Source organism: Epinephelus lanceolatus, chromosome 2, assembly GCF_041903045.1.
Source record: "Epinephelus lanceolatus isolate andai-2023 chromosome 2, ASM4190304v1, whole genome shotgun sequence".
Classification (NCBI taxonomy): Eukaryota; Metazoa; Chordata; class Actinopteri; order Perciformes; family Serranidae; genus Epinephelus; species Epinephelus lanceolatus.
Window position 1 is genome coordinate 508,111 of NC_135735.1, and position 12,752 is coordinate 520,862.

At 46.7% G+C, this 12,752-nt stretch overlaps 1 protein-coding gene across 3 annotated transcripts; it reads right to left on the minus strand.

The window, feature by feature from the left end:
* Window positions 1–1,298: 1,298 nt before the first annotated feature.
* Window positions 1,299–10,426, minus strand: tppp3 (tubulin polymerization-promoting protein family member 3). Of its 3 annotated transcripts, XM_033620253.2 has the most exons (5): window positions 10,284–10,375; window positions 7,395–7,558; window positions 6,120–6,320; window positions 5,688–5,841; window positions 1,299–4,735 (listed from the first exon to the last, which is right to left on the minus strand). In XM_033620253.2, the coding sequence occupies exons 3-5, from the start codon at window positions 6,305–6,307 to the stop codon at window positions 4,541–4,543; spliced, it is 537 nt and encodes a 178-aa protein (XP_033476144.1). In that variant the 5' UTR covers window positions 6,308–6,320; window positions 7,395–7,558; window positions 10,284–10,375; the 3' UTR covers window positions 1,299–4,540. The 3 variants fall into 3 exon arrangements, with proteins under 3 accessions (XP_033476144.1, XP_033476135.1, XP_033476153.1); XM_033620244.2 differs by lacking the exon at window positions 7,395–7,558 and having other exon boundaries at window positions 10,284–10,426; XM_033620262.2 differs by lacking the exons at window positions 7,395–7,558; window positions 10,284–10,375 and adding an exon at window positions 6,893–7,367.
* Between the last annotated feature and the right edge of the window lie 2,326 nt (window positions 10,427–12,752).

Sequence of the window (12,752 nt, forward strand, 5' to 3'; positions counted from 1 at the left end):
AACCCAACTATGTGTGTGTGTGTCGACTAAACATAACCACGTGTGTGCGTTCGCTAAATGTAACCACGTGTGTGTGTTGGCTAAATGTAACCACGTGTGTGTGTTGGCTAAATGTAACCACGTGTGTGTGTTGGCTAAATGTAACCACCTGTGTGTGTCGGCTAAACGTAACCACTTGTGTGTGTCAGCTAAATGTAACCACGTGTGTGTGTCAGCTAAATGTAACCACTTGTGTGCGTCGGCTAAACATAACCACGTGTGTGTGTTCGCTAAATGTAACCACGTGTGTGTGTTGGCTAAATGTAACCACGTGTGTGTCTTGGCTAAACATAACCATGTGTGTGTGTCGGCTAAACGTAACCACTTGTGTGTGTCAGCTAAATGTAACCACGTGTGTATGTCAGCTAAATGTAACCACTTGTGTGCGTCGGCTAAACATAACCACGTGTGTGTGTTCGCTAAATGTAACCACGTGTGTGTGTTGGCTAAATGTAACCACGTGTGTGTCTTGGCTAAACGTAACCATGTGTGTGAGTTGGCTAAACGTAACCGTGTGTGTGTGTGTTGGCTAAACGTAACCACGTGTGTGTGTTGGCTAAACGTAACCACGTGTGTGTGTCGGCTAAACGTAATCACGTGTGTGTGTTGGCTAAACGTAACCACCTGTGTGTGTCGGCTAAACGTAACCACGTGTGTGTCTTGGCTAAACGTAACCATGTGTGTGAGTCGGCTAAACGTAACCGTGTGTGTGTGTGTGTTGGCTAAACGTAACCACGTGTGTGTGTTGGCTAAACGTAACCACGTGTGTGTGTCGGCTAAACGTAATCACGTGTGTGTGTCGGCTAAACGTAACCACTTGTGTGTGTCGGCTAAACGTAACCACTTGTGTGTGTCGGCTAAACGTAACCACGTGTGTGTGTCGGCTAAACGTAACCACTTGTGTGTGTTGGCTAAACGTAACCACTTGTGTGTGTTGGCTAAACGTAACCACGTGTGTGTCGGCTAAACGTAATCACGTGTGTGTGTCGGCTAAACGTAACCACGTGTGTGTGTGTGTGTTGGCTAAACGTAACCACTTGTGTGTGTCGGCTAAACGTAACCACGTGTGTGTGTTGGCTAAACGTAACCACGTGTGTGTGTCGGCTAAACGTAACCACGTGTGTGTGTCGGCTAAACGTAACCACTTGTGTGTGTTGGCTAAACGTAACCACTTGTGTGTGTTGGCTAAACGTAACCACGTGTGTGTGTCGGCTAAACGTAACCACTCGTGTGTTGTTGAAAGAAAAAACATCAGTTGGTGGTGTTGTACTCATTTCATTTATTCCTTTTGAATAACACTGACACAGTGCTTTTAGTTTGAAAGAGACTGTATGCAAACTATACATTTCCTGACAAAACAGAAGTGTACTTTGAAAACAGACAAAGCATGTAACTCGTAACACACGTCATACGTGGACGTGGAACGTCCATGACCAAATGTGGACATGTGATGAGGCTGGAATGAGAATGTGATGATTACAGATTCAGATTATTGATAGAAAACAGAATCAATAATAAAAGATGATGAAACGACGCAGCAGGATTTAAAGTCATTAACCCACCTTCACCAGCTGATCCACATCAAACCGATCGACACATTAATCCATACACCCGTCCCAAATATACAGGTCTGTGGAGTTCAGTGATTTAAGTAAATAACAGCTGGACTATTAATAGAAGTTTTACAGTATTATAACACAGTCACATATATTATTCTGCAGAATGATACTCTTACTGTTGGTACTTTAAGTGTATTATGACGTTGATACTTTGGTACTGTTAATAGAGTAACAGAGTATTTACTTTGGTGTATTACTGAAGGACTTTGTCGTCCTCTGCACAGCTGAGACACAGTAACGACATCAAAGCTGTTAATCTGGCGCTGACACCTCTCCACTGAGAACTACCTGAATGTCTCTGTCTAGAGTCAGTGTTGGGTTTGTCCACTCTGGGCTACCGTAGAAACATGGCAGTACAACACGAGGACCTGCTCCCTGTGTAAATATAAACATCTCATTCTAAGGTAACAAGACCACATCAGTTCTGATTTTCAGCTTATTAAAGGAAACAGAGTTATTATATTTCTGCCCTTTAATCTTTCAGATGAAGTCCATGACTGTAAAGGGTTAACAGAGACAGAAGCTTCATTCAGACTGGACCAACGTCACAGGAGGTGGGAATGAAACCTGTAACCATGGTGACATGACAGGATATTATGGTGTGTGAAGCCCAGTTCAGACCAAAGATTCATGACAAGACGAAACTGTTTCAGAACGTCACAGAGAAAAGTGTCAGCGGTGTGAACTGGCCGATCTGAGCATGACTCAAGCCGGCTGATGATGTCATCTGGTCAAATTGCTGGCGTCTGGTTTTATTAGTAAAACTCATCATCACAGATCTTCAGTCTGAACTGGGCTGTAGAGACATTCAGCAGGACAGAGACTAACGTCTCCACAGGGGGGAGCCAGAGAGCTGAGACTCTGCAGGAGGTTAATCAGACTGAAAAACTTCCCTCTCCAGTTGGAACTTCAAACTGTGACGCTCTGCGTGGCTGCAGTGGTGATGTAATGATGATCCAATCAGAGGTGGACGTCAGCTGACGTAGTATGAAGAGTGACAGAGTCTGTGTAGGGACGAGGTCAGGGTGGACGAATGTGTCGAACAAACACAGGACTTTGACCCAGGAGACGGCGGTCTGTGTCCCGTGTGAAAATCTACTTACTTAAGGTTATGTATATGAGAACTTTACAAAGTGTGGTGACTCACAGCCTGCTGGTTTTATTGTTCCTGATTCATTTGTTTTCTGTGAAGGTAATTTTAAAAAGACGTCATGTGCCTGTAAAGCTGACGCTGAGGGGTTGGTAACGTGTCACAGTCTGAAGCAGGAGGCGCTGACTGAGCTGCTGTGTCTGATCAGACGTGTGTGAGGAGGTGTTAAAACACATACTGACATCATTCAGTGGGACGTCAGGCTCCGACATCATGTCTGTGTTAAACGTCCCTGTGGTGCTCAACACACGAGGTTCCATCACACAACAACTAAGGTTTGAGTCAGTCTGGTGTGCCACGCACAGACTGTAAAAATAATGGATGTAACACCCGTGATGTCACCTAGCAGTTTGTGAACTTCTGTTTTGAAGCTTTGAGTTCAGCATCTCAGCTTCACCATCTTGGTTTTTTGGAGCCAGAAGTGACCATATTTGGGCCAGAGGGCGGAGCTGTGGAGGAGTGAGGGGTGGATCTATCATCAGACAGCTTGTCCCTCAAAGAGGCCCCGCCCCCTCAATGATGTGTAACTTTAATAAAGTGTAAACAGGTGAGTTCTATAAAAGGTTGAAATGATCTCCAGAGACCAGACAGGCTGTAAACATGGTGATTTCTACATGTGAACATGGAGCTCTGTGGGGACGCACTCTAGTGGTCATCAGAGGAACTGCAGGGTTGGATTCATGTTTCAGCCTCAGAGGTTGCTGCTTGGTCCCATGTGTGCACTCTCCCTGATCCACACTCCAGTCCAGATGGTGGCAGTAATGCTCCATACCAGTTTGCCAACCACCAGAAAAACCAAGAAGAAGAAGAAAAGAAAATGGTGACCTCACAACAGAAGAGCTCCTGAGTTTGATGGTTTTGGCTGAAAAACATTTGTGTGAAGACAAATGACATAAATGTCTCCTGACACAATCTGTCTTCAGAACAAGCATCTGTTTTGTTTTCTTCTTCTTCTTCTTGTGAAACCATCCCGAGGTGCAGACGCCACCACCACCTGGGCCGCAGTGTGGAACCACAGATCATATTCTGTAACTGAGCATGTGCAGTTGATCTGCATGGTCACAAAAACTGCCTGCACGCAAATGTCCACACGAGTCCACAGGGACCCCCGGGGACATGTGGACGTGGAAAGTGTAAAACTGGATTTACACTTCCTGAGGACATCTGAGTCTTAAATGTCCATAAATCATCTATCACAGGGATCCAGTGATGGTTACCTGACCGTCCGTGAGGACGATGCTAACAGGAGCTGTTCACTCATCGTTCAGCTCACTGGGAAGACACTGGGAGACATGTCTCTGAAGACAACAGCAGCCCCTTCCTGCAGCTGACATCACATCACATGACATCGTCTCTGTTGTCACACTGGTTCCCAGTAAGGCCTGTATGTTGGTGTTAGCATGTTAGCATCATTAGCTCAAGTCACCTCCGCAACAGACCAGTCCAGTCTGAATGAAGCTACAGTCATGGACTAATAAAGAGATGGTGGGACATGAACCTTACAGTCCGAGGGTGGAACTTAATGATGAGCCTGAGAGAGGGGGTGGGGCTGCTGACAGCTGGTCAGGTTTCATTACTTACAAACATCCTTTGTGTCTCAGACTCTGTGGTTCTGATCTGAAAACAGTTCGTCACACTCACACAGAGGGGTCAGAGTTCAAGGTTTGGTCCATACTAAGTGCTGTCGAGGAGCTAAACTTCCTGTCAGCTCATATGAAGCGGCGCTACCTCGTTATTTCTCGGCCTTTATCTTGCTGTCATAGGTCCCGGCGTTCTTGTACGCTCCCACGTAGCCTGTGTTCTCAACGATCTCCTCGCGGCCCTCTCGACCTTTGCCCCTGCCGCTCTCGTCAAAGCGCTCCTTGTGTGACCCGGTGTAACGGGATGCATCGGTCAAGCGGTCCACGGCCCCCGCCTTTGCCACTTTCTGATGGAAACACAGAGGAGAGGAAATAAATCAGCTCAAAGCTCCATACTGCCCCCTGCAGGTGAGAACATGCTGCTGTCTGACACTCTAAGATCTCTCACTGAGAACATGGGAGACGTGTTCATATGTTTCAGGTCCTGTAAGAACCCTGGCTGAGGTATTTTAGACAAGTTGCTGTGTGGCTCAGTGCTGATTGGACGCTGTGTGGCTCAGTGCTGATTGGACGCTGTGTGGCTCAGTGCTGATTGGACGCTGTGTGGCTCAGTGCTGATTGGACGCTGTGTGGCTCTTGACTGAGGAGAGTTTAATGAACTGAGCGTGATGTTGGCTCAGACTCTGATGACTTCATCATGGCAGTAATGAAAGTGTCTGATGATGGGAGACATCAGAGCGGAGTCAGAGGCGTGTCGGTGTCTCAGCAGCAGCTCTCGACTTGTTTCCTGCAGCTCAACCATGAAACATGTGCCCGACATTAAAGACAAAAACTACACTTCATGTTTCACCACGTTTCACCAGCAGACACTCGAACGTCTCGTCTTTCATCTCAGTCTGTCTCTCTCAAACTTCACAGTTTAACCTCCTCCCCCCCTGGTGGGCGGGGTGGGGGGGGTGGGCATGTCCTCTCTAACGTCTCTTTAACGTCTGTTTTGATGCAGATGATAGTGCTTTAATGCGCCGCGCTCTGCTCCGCCCACAGGAGGGTTTACAGAGCAGATTCAGAGACATGAGTTCAACATTAAACTGATAAACTGATTATAAAGAGTCGCATCAGGGCGTCTGCAGCTCAGGAGGGAGGACGGGTCGTAAACTCTGCAGTTTTATGTCAGTGAACTTTATCAGTTTGTCTTTAATGCAAAAACACTCTTCACACTTTAGACTGAAGTTAAACAGATTATAAACAGTTTGCCTGATGGTCACATGACCGAGAAAAACTGTGTCAGTGTCGTCTCACCGTCACGCCGACGTTGGTGGGCTCTTTGCCCTCCACAAGTTTGAAGATGGAGTCCCGTGCCTTCTCTGTACTTTGACCTTTGAACCTTTTTGAGGCCAGCTCCTCCAGAGCTCTCTGAAACTCCTCGTAGGTGATGACCCGAGACGTCTTCTGTCTTCACACACAGACACAAAGACACCAAACTGGAGTTACTGTGAACTTCACACTGTGAGACACAGCTGAGGACAGACGGCTTGTCTGTGGATTATTTCTACCAGAAATCATTTTAGAAATTTATCATTAATCAGTTTCAATTTTACTTAATTTTTTTCAAATAAATCTTTTGTTGGCTCAAGAACCCTAAAGTGTAGAAGGCCTGAAATAAGACACAATGAGAGATGACGTACTGAGACCTCCACAGATCTAACGCTGGGCACTGGTCCTCAGACTTACTTGACTTTGGAGAAGACGATGTCGACGTCGGTGCCGGTGACGTTCTTGCCGTCGATGATCTTGCAGTCTTTGCAGAGTTTGGCCCAGTTCTTCCCGTTCAGCTCCTTCCCTGTGGCCTTCATGTCTCCGTGGACAGCAAACTTCTTAAAAGACGTCAGGAGCTGCTCCATGTCTGCACTCTCTGCCATGACGGGAAAATATCTGAGAAACAAGATCAACAAGAAACAGAAGAACACAGATGATGACGCAGTGTGGAGGACATGACTTCACGCAGTGCTCACACAACAACATGTCTAAAACGCCTCAAAGGAAACTGATGAAGTCTCGTCTTGTTTTTGAAACATCTGATGAAAACGATCCAGAACAGAAACTAATTTAGATTTCATGGAATCAATCTGACCACAGAGATTCTTTTTTTTATTTTTAAAGAAAAGCTTCAGTAGAAAATCTGCTGAAGAAGAGAAATGACGTTCACTGGCTCAGCTCAGAGCGTCTCATCGCTGTTCCACGACACCACTGAGCTGTGAGACAGGAGACAGAGCACGGACGCCATGATGGAGTTGTAGAGGTGCTCCATCTTTGTCTTTAGCAGGTTGAACTCCTTCAGCTGCGACAGGAAGTACGTCCTCCGCTCAGCTGTCTTCATGTTAAATCAAATCACATGTATGTCTAATGAGTGACCGCAGTGCTGCACAATAAAATAAGATCAATAAAATAAAGTGACGTGGAAACAGGGTTAGAACGAGAGAGACAAAACAGAACAAACTAAAAACCTGCTGAAATAAAGCAAAGCTCAGAGCAGTCAGATCTGACATGATGATGATGTGTGATGGAGGTGGGCGGGGCTGCATTCTTCTTAAAGTCCATGCCCGTCTCTTGTCATCAGATGGTCAGCCCCACCCGATATAGGCGGAGTCATCCCCCCGAGACGAGTCCGGTGAGGGCGGTGTCGTCCCTGAAGGACAGGAGCTGGACAGAGCGGTGGGTGGAGGAGCAGCTGTTTGTGTTCAGGGAGGAGGGAGGAGGGAGGAGGGTGAAGCGTGGAGCACAGATTTATAACACCTGGATAGTGGAAGCCAAGATGGTGCCTGAGTCAGTCCAGTGGAGCTGCTCACCTGGTGCATACGACAAATAAAGTTTCTATCTTCAGGTTTTTTTCTCTTTGATCATAAATCTGTCTCCTTCATTATGTTTCAGATAGTTTGTGTCTGTGCTGGATGAAACACATCAGGAGGGACTGTCTGAAAGATGGAGCGGCATCTCTGGAGGTCTGACCTGGTACTGATGGTTTCCACCTGCACCTTCCTGTCAGACAGGAAGTCTATGATCCACCTGTAGGTGGCAGAGCTGGGATGATGGTGATGATGTCACAGACAGGATCCTGTGTAGGTCCATGTTGACGGTGTCATCCACAGAGCAGGACGGGGACAGAGATGGTTCTGATGTGGGACAGAAGGACAGAGGTCAGGATGACAGATCTATAGCTGTTCAGTCCACGCCACAGGAGGACAGGCCACGCCACAGGAGGACAGGCCACGCCACAGGAGGACAGGCCACGCCACAGGAGGACAGGCCACGCCACAGGAGGACAGGCCATGCCACGTGTCACCAAGATGTCTGTGGACACTGGAGACACTGATCAGCTGATCAGGTGTCTCAGCATGGGGGACAAACAACCACACAGAGACGGCCATCTTGATTTACAGCAAAGGTTGAAAAGATTCTGATCATCTGTTGGACAGCAGTGTGTGTGTGTGTGTGTGTGTGTGTGTCGGGGTGTGAGACATGACCTCATTCTGGCTTCTCAGACTTGTGTGATTACACACGTTGATGCAATCCCATACACAGCGGTTGTCATGGTTACTGAGTTTCTGTTTGCTGACATGTGACAGACAAACAAACCAATCAGAGAGGGCATGAGCTGTGGTGGGCGGGGCTCAAGTCAGTGATGTTAAGACAGGTCCTGTTTGTGTTACAATGAGTGTGCGTGTGTGTGCGCGCGCGCGTGCGCGCACGTGTGTGTGTGTGTGTTTACACCCAGCTGTCAGATTCCTGACGGTCGAGACAGTTTTAGTCGACCTCATTAAGCAATGATGTCATCAGTGACTGTGACAGTGACAATCAGAATCATCAATATGAGTGATCAGCTGCTGGTTTGTGTTGATTTGGTCTGATGATGTCAGCTGGTTAATGATGACCTCATCACATCATTAATTTAACTCCAGATCAACCACAGACTGAAGCAGACTTCATCCTGTCACCATCTCTGCCGCTCACATACAGATAACCACCAGGACAAATTAATGCCGGCAAAGAACTCCGAATAGCTTCTGTTCTTTCCTGTTTCAGCAGGTGTCCCTGTGACCACACACACACACACACACAGACCACGCCCCTGTTTAACCAGCAATAATGAAGTTAAATGCTCTGAATGACCTTCAGACCTGAGCTGTGGATTTATAGAAGGTTTAAATATGTAGCGTTAATTTCAGCAACAAAAACATGATGAAATTTTTTCCACGACAAAAACAAGATGATGATGAGCTGAAAATAAAAACTAAGATGAAGTCTACATTTAATTGTCGCTGACGAGACGTGATGTAAATGTTGGTGGTGGACTGTCGGACACTGACAGCTTGTAATGATCTTCAGATGCCTGATGAGCGACAGGCTGGTAAACTCCAGTAAATAGTCTGCACCAGGATGTTTGGGTTGGTGCAAGTTGTGAGCTGTAATTCAGCAGTAAATAATCAGCCGTGTGTGTCTGACTGTGGATGGTGGAGCTGCTGAATGGATCTGTGGAGTTTGTTAGTTGCAGTGGTGGCTGTTAGCAGCTAGCTCCGCTCGCAGCCTTCACAGCTTCACCCCGCAGGACTCCACTCAGTCCGGACTGGAGAAGGTTTGTGGGTTGATGGTGTTTGACAGGCAGGTAGGAGGCTCAGTTATCTGTGAGTGTAGCTGTGTTGTAAGTAAACAGTCTGAACTCAGATCAGTTTTCTCTGACAGAGATGAAAGTTTAGTTTGAATCACCAACTCTGTGAGAGGACACCAGTTTAAACCTCCAGACTAACATGTTGCACATGAAGAAACAAGTTATGTTTCTGCTTCTTAACAGTCACATGGATAAGTCAGAGTTTACAATGAACCTGGGGACAAATCCTAGTTGGCTCACATTAGTTATTTGTTGAGAGCATAAATAGAGAGATGTTGAGCTTTTCAGATGACGATCAGTAAGCGTGTGCTCGTAAATCAGCCCTTAAACCTGTCACACACTGCTGGAGACATGACACACACACATTATCTTATACAACCTGTTACCCTGAGTCTAATTTATCATCCATCAATTAGTAAAAAACAGAAACATCAGAACTGAAACTATCAAGGAGAAAAAATTTCATTTTAAACTTAATTTTAAGTTTAATTTTTAAACTAATTAACATTAGGACTAAATCTGAACATCTGTCAGAATGAACAGAGAATATGAATCTCACTGTTCTGGATTCTAAAAGCTGAAAGATGAACTTTTTAAATTTGAATAAAAATGAATCTGCAGGTTGTATTTCTACTGTGTGCAGTCTGTGTGTAGTTTCAGTGACTGTGTGTACTGTATGGGTGTGTCAGTGTGTGTGTTGGTATGCACACACATGCATGCGCACACACACACACACACACACACACACACAGTCACAAACAAAGAGGTTTCTGACTGTTGATCCAAATATAACCTCATAGAACATGAACATGTTTCTGTACATTAAATATTTTAAAACATATTTATATTGGTGCGGAGAAGCTTGTCTTCATCATCATCATCATCATCATATTAAACACACACAGTGTTTATTACAGATCAGTGTGAAGAACAGTGAACCAGCTGCAGATGAATCTATCAGTCCATTTATTGAACTGGTGAATGAGCGTCTCTCTGCAGACCGACCTGTCCAGAGGTGATCTGACCTCTGACCTGCAGCTGTCTCATTTGTCTCTCAGTCTTCATCCTCTGGTCTTTTGTCCCTGTTTCAGCCTGTTTTTTGCTGACAAATTTTTTGTCTCCAAACATCAGCTGATTATTTGTCTGACAGTAACTCAGGCTGAACCTTCACACTTCACTTTGCTTCCTGTTTAAATTCAGCTTCAGATTCAGACTCACACACTCTGTCTTACCTGTCTGTCCTCTGTCCTCTGTCTGTCTCCTCGGTCTCTCCTCTGTCTCTTCTGGCCCTCAGCAGCGATCTCAGGATCCAAATGAGCTCTGCAGCGCTCAGGGCTTGTTATCGTCTGTTTACCCTGTCACCATGACGACATCCTGTCCCACATCAGGGGAGGGTAATAAAAAGGAGGGAGGAGAGGAGGCGAGGAGAGGAGAAGAAGGGAGGACAGGAGTGAAGGAGTGTTGGTCCTCTAGCAGGACGGTGTCCACACAGGCTGCTCCCACAGCAGCAGGTCAGAGCTCAAAGGTCAGAGGTCAGATGGGTTCATTTCAGTGTTATTAATAGTTACATATTCTGCAAATACAAACAAACTGATTAAAGAAAAGTAAACATACAAAGTAAAAAGTCCTTCATTTAATGAAGTTTATAACTAAGTTTAATTAATGTCACGATAAGTGATTTCAGGTTTAATAACACCAGGAGCCCCGAGTGACAAACTACAGAAACCAAAAAATAAACAAACAAAAAAACTAATGAGACATAAGAAACTACTACAGAGACAGGGTTGGACATAAACTCCACCTGACACTGTGGCTGATGGACTCCTTGATCTATCTGCCACTGTGGCAGATGGACTCCTTGATCTACCTGTCACTGTGGCTGATGGACTCCTTGATCTACCTGCCACTGTGGCTGATGGACTCCTTGATCTATCTGCCACTGTGGCTGATGGACTCCTTGATCTACCTGTCACTGTGGCAGATGGACTCCTTGATCTACCTGCCACTGTGGCTGATGGACTCCTTGATCTACCTGTCACTGTGGCTGATGGACTCCTTGATCTACCTGCCACTGTGGCTGATGGACTCCTTGATCTACCCGCCACTGTGGCTGATGGACTCCTTGATCTACCCGCCACTGTGGCTGATGGACTCTTTGATCTACCCGCCACTGTGGCTGATGGAGTCCTTGATCTACCTGCCACTGTGGCCGATGGAGTCCTTGATCTACCTGCCACTGTGGCTGATGGACTCCTTGATCTACCTGCCACTGTGGCTGATGGACTCCTTGATCTACCTGTCACTGCGGCTGATGGACTCCTTGATCTACCTGCCACTGTGGCTGATGGACTCCTTGATCTACCTGTCACTGCGGATGATGGACTCCTTGATCTACCTGCCACTGTGGCTGATGGACTCCTTGATCTACCTGTCACTGCAGCTGATGGACTCCTTGATCTACCTGCCACTGTGGCTGATGGACTCCGTGATCTACCCGCCACTGTGGCTGATGGAGTCCTTGATCTACCTGCCACTGTGGCTGATGGACTCCTTGATCTACCTGTCACTGCAGCTGATGGACTCCGTGATCTACCCGCCACTGTGGCTGATGGAGTCCTTGATCTACCTGCCACTGTGGCTGATGGAGTTCTTGATCTACCTGCCACTGTGGCTGATGGACTCCTTGATCTACCTGTCACTGCAGCTGATGGACTCCGTGATCTACCCGCCACTGTGGCTGATGGAGTCCTTGATCTACCTGCCACTGTGGCTGATGGAGTCCTTGATCTACCTGCCACTGTGGCCGATGGACTCCGTGATCTACCCGCCACTGTGGCTGATGGAGTCCTTGATCTACCTGCCACTGTGGCTGATGGACTCCGTGATCTACCCGCCACTGTGGCTGATGGAGTCCTTGATCTACCTGCCACTGCGGCTGATCACCACTGTTTCTCTGGCTGGTGAGTCCTGCTCGTCTGACTGGACCAGTGAGACTGTGATTATCCTGACCAGCTGTGTGACGGTCTGTAATACTGATGTTCTGATGTAGTTCTGCTGTTCTTAAATTTGGATCCTGTTAAATTCAATTCATCAATAATGTTCTCCTGTTTTTGGATTCTCTGTTCACCATGGAGACACAACAGAAACACTAAGTTAACTTCACACAGTACACAGAGTGAGTAACCGATACACAGATATCCTTTTTGTGAGCAGAGTTTTCCTTTAATGTCTCCAGTCAGTCTTCAGGTCACCTCCTGACTGCCTGTGAGTCATGTTTGTTCGTGCGGCTCAGAGTCTCTTCTCACCTCTGTTATAGACTCCGCCCTCTGAGTGGCAGCTGCTGTTCGTCTGTTTCAGGCCTCGATTGTTAGAAATGAAGCTGCTGCTCTGACTGAACCTGAAGAACACAAACTGTGTGATGATTCTGTCTTCAGATTGTCTCACACTGCACAGAAAACCCCACCAATATGTGGTGTTTGTCTTCAGTGTGAAAATCAGCACTGATTTCCAGGTCAGCTAACTGCAGAAGTGACAACCAGCCGTCACTTCTGCAGCTCTCTGTCATCTCAGCTTCTGCAGCTGTCCAACAAGGAGGTGCATCACTTCACCCTCCAAACAGTCGCACCATCAGACTTTGGGGCAGAACTCCTCCATCACAGCAGACAGACCCAGTGATGGAGGAGGCTGTTAAACATCCTGAT